This window comes from Nannospalax galili, unplaced genomic scaffold (genome assembly GCF_000622305.1).
Source record: "Nannospalax galili isolate Female #2095 unplaced genomic scaffold, S.galili_v1.0 scaffold461, whole genome shotgun sequence".
Classification (NCBI taxonomy): Eukaryota; Metazoa; Chordata; class Mammalia; order Rodentia; family Spalacidae; genus Nannospalax; species Nannospalax galili.
Window position 1 is genome coordinate 2,348,953 of NW_008349975.1, and position 10,421 is coordinate 2,359,373.

General features: G+C 33.2%; 1 protein-coding gene across 1 annotated transcript in view; it reads right to left on the reverse strand.

Annotated features, from left to right (window-relative positions):
• Fbxo8 (F-box protein 8) overlaps positions 1-10,421 on the reverse strand; it is a 46,762-nt gene that overhangs the window by 16,903 nt on the left and 19,438 nt on the right. Inside the window, exon 3 of the mRNA XM_008847139.2 lies at positions 8,724-8,850. Within this exon, the coding sequence (XP_008845361.1) occupies positions 8,724-8,850 (127 nt within the window). The remainder of the gene's footprint in view (positions 1-8,723; positions 8,851-10,421) is intronic.

Genomic DNA, 10,421 nt, shown 5'->3' on the forward strand with positions numbered 1-10,421 from the left:
CACATCCAAATGCCTCAAACTGTAAATTTTTTTAAAAGTGATTTATTTATTAATTTCATTTTATGTGTAAGAGTGTATTGCCTGCATGCATGTAGGTACACCAATACTGTGTAATGCCCATGGAGGTCAGAAGAGGGTGTTGGATTCCCGTGAAACTGGAATTAGACAGCTGTTAGCTGTCATGTGGATGCTGGAACCAAACCCAGGTCCTCTGCAAGAGTAGCCAGTGCTCTTAACTACTGAGCCATCTCTCCAGGCCTGCACACTGTAAATTCTTAAACGATGGAGCACTGTTCCAGATAGTTAGAAGCAACTCATCATTCTGAAGCTATATGTAACAACTAGTGACCTAAAATTGTTCTCAATCTTAAGATTTTGATTTTAAAGAAGGCATCCTTAAAAGTTTTATGATATGAAAGATGACACTATATAATCTTATGGATTACACTGTAGTCATTTAGTTAAGAAATCCATTTATTGGCTAGGTGTGGTGGTGAACACCTTTAATCCCAGCACTCAGGAGGCAGAGGCAGAAAGATGTCTGTAAGATGTCTCAGCTTGGTGAGTTCCATGCCAGTCAGGGCTACATAATGAGACCAAGCCTCATCTCAAAAAAAAAAAAAAAAAAATCTAAAAAAAAAAAAAAAAAAATTAATGTAGTGTTTGTGTTATTCCTGTATTTCAAAAGCTGTAATTAAGTTGATGGATGCCTTATAGTTGAAGAGATCTAAAGTGAGGGAAAACGCTATTTATATTTTTTGTACAGCTGCCAGGATTCAATGGGACATGTACTGTCAATTTGGTAACAGCAATTGCTAAATTAAAGACAAGTAAAGAGGCAACTGCTTAGCCATTAAATCTAGAAATGGATATTGAGTTTCTCTGAAATTATATGAAGCAAGAGAAGACATTTTCAACGTGTTCAGGTAGAATATGCTGAAAGAAATGAATGGAAAACATACTTTTCTTTGAAATATACTTGAAATATTTGATGTAACACTGTAAACTTTCTAAGAATATTTATCTATATTGGAAACAAAAGTGTAATTCAAATGAAGACAAAATCTTGCTCATTTTAGCAAGCAATATACTATCCAGCAACACACTGTCAACTAATTTCACTTAATTTTCACTCCTGACAATTCACACTAAGATAGCAAATTAGCATCTACAATAGAATAATGAGAAGCAGGTGGAAAACATACCAGGCAGTCTGACAGGATGCACCAACTATGGGAAATCCAATTCTCTTTGAAAAAGGTTTACTTGGCACAAGCCTCTGTGGACTGCTTCTGAACTATGTATTGCAATGACTCTTGGAGAAGGGAGGGGGAGGGCACCAAAGAAGAAACTGAAGTTGACCGAATAGAGTAAGTTTGGCTTCTTAACGATAAAATTATCTCATGAACCAGACAAGAAAGACATATATACATACTTCATACATATGCAATTAATATATACTTATACCACACTATACTAAAAAAGGATGGCCTGCAGATTAGCACGACTTGACATGTAACTAACTTGCTAACCCTTGTCTAGGGAGAAGCTAGTTAAGCTGTGTTTGGAGGAGTTTCTCTCATTGTCATTTCACTCTGATCAAATTTCATATGCAAATGAGGTGCTTCTTTACTAACAATGTTTTAAAAATAATTTGCATTCAGGATCATTTATCAAACTTCTATGGGGTTGGACAATAATGATAATAATGCACTAGAACTTTGGGCAGCCAACAAAAGGAATTTGATTCAAATCAGGTAAAAGGATAAATTTGCTTTAAAAAGTTAAGTTTACTGATAAGTATCTCAGGCTCAATTTTTTTCTTTCCAATATTCTGTTCTCAATGTGTTGCTAATAGTCCTCATGACTGCAAGACAGTTGCAGATGGTCTCATCATTACATATGAATGCACATCAGAATTGGGATGCCTGAGTCAGAACTGGATCACCAGAAAAGCCCAGTAACATGACATCAGCAGCATCACCTTAGAATACTCTATATTTAGCTCTACAGACTGGGAATGTAGCTGGAAGGGGTTCTTTCTCGAGCATGGGGAAAGGGGAACCATAATTTTTTTTAAACTTACCTTAAAATTTTTTTTTTATGTGTACAAGTGTTTTGCCTGCATATGTAGGTACACAAGGTGCGGGCAATGCCCATGAAGATCAGAAGAGGGTATTGGATCTCTTTGTACTGGAGTTAAAGATGGCTGCTGGCTGCCATATTGGTGCTGGGCATCAAATCAGGTTCTTCTACAAGAGCAGCCATTGCTCTACCTGATAAGCCATCTCTCCAACAACTTAATTTTACCTTTACCATAGAATACTGTCATGTTAGGAGTTATAATACATCCCTGGAGTTCCATTTCTATCCTTTTTCCTTAGTGTGCAGGAATAGCCCTCTGAGAAGGAGGTTCAACCACTTTAGACCTTTGTTCTTGTCTTTTTGACCATTTGCTCAGTGGTAGAATTTAAAATTGAAGTGTCACCTATCAAATGAAATGGTTGTGGCTTCTGCTGTCAATACTCTTCCTTTGGGTATGGGGCTGCTAACGCAGCAGACACCAGAACTTGGGGCAACAGAATCAGAAGCTTTGTGAGGAGCTCACTCATTAAATGGTGTTAGGGATGCTTACCCAAAGGCTGTGTGTGTCCCTTTTTGTACTACTTTTAGCGTCTTAGAAGTAATTCCTGAATTTCAGACCTAAATCAATCATGTAATCTTTTTCTTTTCTTTACTCTATTGCTCCAGAAGTGTTCATGTGATTCAGTCCTGTTCACTACAAAATAAGCACATGTATACTGAAGGATTCAGAAAAAGTGTTTTTAAACCTAGGAAATATAAGGAATCTAAGAATGAAGTGGCTTCTGCCTTCTATATGTTGAGAGCACTGTTATGAAAATGCAATGTTATGAGATGTACCAGTCCTCTTGGTACCAAGAGATCACAAAAGTCAACAGACTCCACAACTAGATCACTTTATCACTGTGGTACACCCCTCTGGAGACTTGTTAAAAGCAAAGAAATGTGTACAATTTAAGTCACTATGAGCTTGAGCTCTCTGTTCCTGGTAGCCAAAGCATTCTACCTAGTACATGCAAGCACTGTACACTGAAAATAGCAGTTTGTAAAGGGTGGCACTGAGAGGTGTACTGAAGGGTACTGAGGACTCTATTATTCGAAGACAGACTTTAGGTCATATCCTAGTCAAGAATTAGAAAGTCAAGTTTCCTTTTTCTAGGCTATAAAACACAGTTCAAGATACACACATCTTACTATCAATCTGACTTATGCCCTATTATTTATCATGTAGATTTTTGACTGAAAGACTACTTAGAAAGACAAAGTAAAATTTTTAGGTCTATAGAGGTACAATTAAAATTTCAAAAGCCAATGTATTTTTCCAGAAAAAAAGAAAGCACCTAAATGGCCTGTTAGCCGGCACTTGAAATTCAGGAGATCCTTCTTAGATTTAATATAGCTCACAGAGAATGAGACATCAAAGATTTAATTAAGAATCATCTATTAATATCAAATTACTTCACTTGGACATCTGTATCAGTCTACAGATAATTTCTTGAATTTCAATACAGAGATTTATTTTGCAAGTTAACAGTTTCCTTAACAAATTAGAAAACAATAAAAATACAGAACATGTAAAATATCTCACCCTGTGAGAACCCAACAAAATTCTGGCATTAGAAAAAATAGTAAGTACTATCAGACTATGAAAAAGAAAATAAATTATAGGTACACAGATTTCATAATAGAGATTCTAGGTGAAGTATAAACAAGCAATTATAGAGCAACAGAGTTTCATCAGAGAGATGATATCAGATAGCCGAAAATAAACAGTATGCTATCTCAACCATTTTCACATTTACTTAACACAGTAAGATTACAGATACCCTGTATTAGTATATTTTTATGTGTTCTCTGGAATGTTCCTTTAACAAAAACAAATACTATTAAATCAAATAAACTTGGATAAGGCTACATACTACATCTACCTGTCAAATACCATGTCTAGGATGCATTACAGGCTTTAAATAGTTATGCTAGAAAATAAGGCAATCTATCACAGACATGTATTCCTAAAGAATATATTTGAGAAATGCCTATCTGTATATTTTAATAAACCAGTTAAAGACTGTTTATCCTTAAGGATAAAAGTTGAAGCTATTTTTCAACACTGTTCACTAAGAAGTAATGATAATAACCATTTTGTGGCATATAGTACAGTAAAAAAACATATTTCAAATTTAATAACAATAATGTGAACTCCTAAGATCTTCCTATAATTAAAACTTAAAAATGTTCTAGTTTAACAGCAAAAAGAATATGCTGTTTTAACAATAAATTATGAATATTTATTTATATATAAATCAAATTTAAGATATCTTTATCTTTATCCAAGATCAATCTGTTAAAATACATAAAATTATATGCATTTATGTTGTTCTATATGAATACAGGAGAAATATACTTATATAGCTAAAATACTTTAAAAAAATCTGACTCCATAACATTAAAAGACTGTTCAGAACATGTTTATGGAGATATTACACTATGCTTATTACCAGTTCTTCAGACTCTAGAGTTAAGGATAATTATGTCAAGAAAATGTTGTAATACAAAATGGAACACAGAAATATAGTTTACTGGACAGTAACTAAAATTACTTTATTACAACACTTTTAGTAGAATAAAACTGACACACACAACTTGTACATGCAAGAGAAATACAACTTAATGTAAACAGAGAGTGCTCAGCACATTATTTTACTAGAATGTGATCATCTGCCACAAAGTACACAAGCTCATGCACAAGATCAAGACGTTACATACAGCTGAGATCACAATGTCATGCACACAACAACAGCGTGCTAGATAATCGTACCACAAATTGTGCAGATGTTCTCCCCCACCCCATGAGCCACTGCCAGCAGTTGCTATGGAGTTTGGTTACCCATATCCGTGACATGAACGGTGTCCTTTGGAGAATCTTGTTCCCTGTGGCTGTAAGTATTCTTATTTTTATATTTTAATGATGCTTGCTATGAAAATGTTAAGTACAAAACTAGAAATTATGGAAAATACACTTTTTTAATAGTCAACAATAATACATCTCATCTCAGGCACCTGCAATAAACACCATTTATATTTGAATATACCATCCAAAGTAATTTACTGCTCAATCAGATGAACCCAGTATAAGATGTCTGATGACAGTGCTCCAGTGAGTGGGGGGAATAAAAAAAAAAATCAATCTCCAAAAAGTACTCTGATTTCTAACACTCAGAAACCTCTGTACAAGTCATTCCAGTGTTTTGGCTAACATAGGACTCACATGGCTAAGTTCTATAAAAACATCTTTTCTGATAAATATTTTATATGATTTTAATTTTTAAGACTTCACTTAGTAAACACTTTACAATCTGAGCTTATATTATTAACAAAAGTTAGGATACAGTCATTAAAACATTTCCCCTCATTTTTCTGAACACATTAAATGTATTTAGATGACCCCCTTTTATTTTGCCTATTTCTTTCCTAAGTACATTCTGGTTAAGAGAGAATTCTACTTTGCTGTAGGCAATGTGTGCTAAGTACTGATATTTACAAAAGCACAGACTCAGAATCTGGAACCACAGAATCTTTGAATGGCTCAGTTCTATGTCTCTCGGAAAAACTTATGGCCCTTTTAGAATGGTGAATTCATTCAGGCACAGTCTACAATACTTTTAAAACATCTCGGTGAGTGAAGAAAAAGAAAATACAGCCAACTCTCAATAACAATGGAAGGTAGGATGGAAAAGTAAACTGACGTTCTAAAAATCTTTTGATTAAAAATTTAAAAACTTCTTGTCATATTAAAAAAAGGACTTTGAGTATTATCTCCCCCTGCCTTATTTTAGGAGTTAGTAACAAGAAATCTATTTTTAATATATATAGCTGAAAATGTACACATATTTTCATGTCAAACTTTTCCAATTTAACATTTAAACTATCTAGCCCATATACTAATATATGAGAACATATGCATTTTTCCTTCTTTTCATAAAAAGAATGACTATAATTTGCTTTTAAAAATTGGAACGCATTTAGCAAGGAACAATTATTTACTATAATCAGTATCAGTAATGATATACTAATTTTTGATTTATAATCTGAAATGGTGCTTATCAAGTTGTATTTTGCTTATAATGTAACATTTGTTTAACTCATATGAATTAAAGATGATAGTTTGACTCAGCATCAGTATAATTTATAATAGAAGACAGTAACATTTAATAAATTCAGTATATTAAGATTAGGGTTTACAAAGCTGTCTCTCCTGATTCTTACACATTCTAAAGCAAAACCCTATACTCTTGTGCCTCAGTTCTCCAACAGACATCACTTAATTGCCAAAAAGACTAGTGCAAAACGTTTTTTATTAGAAAGCTCATCATATGAAGTGTTTTAATCAGCAAATAATGCCTAATTGTAACTAAACATAACGATGTCTCTGAAGTCACTCCAGTCTCTGAATACATACTACAGCAGGATCTCTTGTCGAGAGCGGTTGTGCCACAGTGCAAGATCTGAAAGGTGAATGCTAATGCTACCTGTCTACAAGGAAGATACCTGGGACTTGACTAAGAATAAAGTCAAAGCAATTATATTGTATAATAAATACAAGAAAATTATAATAAAGGGTTAAGACATGAAAATTTCTATACTTGCTAACCTTCCTAAAGAATGGTCATCAGTCTACAGACTGGTATTATAATGGCTTCAAAGGTGTAGTTTGAACTTTAGCTTTCAATAAATGATTCCATTTTCATTAAGAATAGTTTTTGCTGGACATGGAGGCATACTATCTGTAATCCCAGCATTCAGGAAGCTGAGGCAGGCAAACCAGGATTTAAGGGCAGTCTGGGCTACATAGAGAAGCAAACACAAGCCAGCCTGCGCTATATGGGGCCATGTCTCAAAAACTCTAAACCAATAACAATACCACCAACAGAAGCATTAGAATTTTGCCTACTTCTTGAAAACAATGGTGAAAGAAAAGAAAGAAAATGAGTATCAAAATTTCAACACTATAGCAGGCTGTACAGTATGTAATTCGTTATGTCTGTAAGGATAAGTCTAAAGGATAAAGCATGTGTTTAACAGTGACATTCAGTTTTTACATATGTACAAGAAAAAATTAAGAAACCATATGTTATAAGTGAAAATTTATTTAAAAATGCAGTGTCACTAATTATTATACTATATTTCTAAAAGCATTTTACATTTATGCATAAAATTTTATATTGGATGAACATTTCCTTAATTATAACAAACAATATAATTTTAGAAAATATTTGGTTCCATAATTTCAAAAACTCAATATAATTAAAACAAATGAAAATCATTTACAAATTATTAAACTAAAATAATTGCAGCTAAGTTTTTCTACAGCAAACAAAGCACCCAGAAGGACTCAGAGTGCCACATCATGTCCATCTAGATCTGAATAAGTCCACTAGATACAGAGACACTTCTGAAAATAGGATTTTTTTCAAGATACATTAAAACAAAAATATGTAAAGGTCAGTGAAAGAATTTTCTTCAGAGTTCAATCATTCTTATATTATAAAAGAATTAAATATCAACTTTATAACAGAATTAAGAAGTGAATATTTTAGGTCTGTGTGTGTGTTTTCAGTTTTAATTTTTTTTTGGTCTTTTTGAAACAGGGTTTCCCTATAGCCCCAGCTGTCCTGGAACCACTATGTAGACCAGGCTGGCCTTGAACTCACAGAGATTCGCCTGGCTCTGCCTCCCGAGTGCTGGGATTAAAGGCATGCGCCACCATGCCTGGCTCAGTTTTAATTTTTAAAATTATTATTGTGTGTATGTGTATGCGCCATGGCACATATGTGGAGGATACATATGTTACAGGGCAGCCTTATAGAATCAGTTCTTGCCTTGTACCTTTATGTGGGTTCTGGGGATCGAACTCACATTGCCAGACTTGCATCTTTACCTGCTAAGATGTCTAACCACTATGTAGACCAGGCTGGCCTTGAACTCACAGAGATTCGCCTGGCTCTGCCTCCCGAGTGCTGGGATTAAAGGCATGCGCCACCATGCCTGGCTCAGTTTTAATTTTTAAAATTATTATTGTGTGTATGTGTATGCGCCATGGCACATATGTGGAGGATACATATGTTACAGGGCAGCCTTATAGAATCAGTTCTTGCCTTGTACCTTTATGTGGGTTCTGGGGATCGAACTCACATTGCCAGACTTGCATCTTTACCTGCTAAGTTGTCTTTTTAACCTAAAGTCATCTCTGACATGGAACATTTTTATGTAGGAAACTAGAATAACATTCTCTATGATTAGATGTGATAAATGTATTATCATTACTAAATAGAAAGGATCAACATGAAGAAAATGCTGCAGATAAAATGTGATGAACATATTCTGTGTTTTCATTGACAAAATGCTACACTTTCCACTAATATGCATGTCAGACCAGTAGAATACTGTATGTCTCAAGAATGCTGCCAAACAAAGTTAGCAGGTAGACAGTTTTTATGCCATGTAACGAGAAACTTGATTTTTCAGTGATTAAGAAGGCATGTTCAGTAATTTTCAATTTCACCTACAAATTTATAATATTAGAAAGTTGCAGCAAGATAGTACAAGTTCATCTGAAACAAAAAATTATGTTCTCCACTTACCTCATCTGGGTTGGCATTAAAGGTGAGGCTTCCTTCATCCAGCTGCATATACAATTTTCTAAAGGAAAATCCTAGGGGTGGGTTCTTATTGTATATAGAACAGTGACCCCAAGTGGATTTACACAACCTGAAAAATAAGAGAAAATAAGATCAAAAGTTACTGTATTTTCTAAGATAAGCAAACATTAATATCATAGTTATAAAATTAAATGATACAGAATTAGACTCCACGTTTCTAAATTTTAAATTTTTAAACTTTACATTTTGTTTACTAGAATATGACAGGTGCCATAAACTTAATAATTATGATAGCACCGAAGAATTGCAGTTACAAGGATTAATCATATTCTTGAATGATTATCTGATTGCACAAGCAATAGATCAATGACTTATGACTTAGTGATTAGTAAAAGTGGGGCACTAGTCTAAAGTTTTAATTGTATTAACTTAGTTAATCCTCAAAAATTTCTGATGTTGGTGTAACATATAACACACATAGACAAGAAAATTCCCCGAAGTCACACAGCTAATATGAATAGAGGTAACATTTGAATACGTCTTATTTCAGAGCTTTTAATTTTAAGAAGCCAAAAAGAATCTATTAAATAACCAATGAACTACTGTGAAATAACCCTAAATAAAGGGACAAATCTCTTACTTTCTCAAGAAACCATATGTCAACAACAAATTAAAACAGAAAGTATAACCTCACAACTACATATATCACATGCTATAATACTGAGCATGTTTAACACACTGATTCCAAAACATGGATTCTTTACAAAATAACTGTATCTCAGAAAACAGTATTTTATACAGATTAGGAGACTGCTATACAAATCTGAACATGGATAATAGCTATTATTTGAAAGTGAAAGTATTTTTTCTTTTAAATCAGAATAATGCCTCCAAATTCTATAATACATCAAAGAGCCTTAAGTAATACTCAAGAGACAAAGAAAACACTGAAGCAATATTTCTATATTTTTAACCCTAATGAAAAATATCCAATAAGCTTAGATATGAAATTTGTTTAGTTCAAATATAGAATCATCTGGGTGTGGTAATATGCACCTGTAATCCTACCACTGGGGAGGTTGAGGCAGAGGATCAGGTGTTTGAGGCCAGTCTGGACTATCAAGTCCTTAAACAAACTACAAAACAAAATGAAGTTCAAATGTAGGAATACAAATTAAGTTTATGGAAAATACTAAAATGTAGAAAAAACTACAAATAAACTAATTTTAAAGCATTCTAATCTTTCATCAAACATTTCATAAATTCATAAAAATGTCTTTATTTTGAATAACACTAAAAGAATTTCCTTCAACATAATATGACAAGGCAGCGGAAGATAGGACTAACTTTTACACTAGAATTCTGTGACATTAGGAAGCTTAAGTTAGAAGTGCCACTATTGGAAATGTATTTTTAATATAATTTAGTGATTTAATTTATTAAATCTGCTTATTAGATTTCTAGTTCTAGATATGTTATTATGAAAGCTACTTTAAAACTTTAAAACTCATAAACTTTGGAAAAGAATGATAGAAAAATCTAAAATACAATGATTCTTCTGTTTGGCAAGATTTTCAAGACAAAAAAATGTTTCTATGACGTTTTTCTAAGTATGTGATACTATTTTGGAATATCTGAGGTTAATAAAACATTCAAATAATAATACTAATTTAATACTAA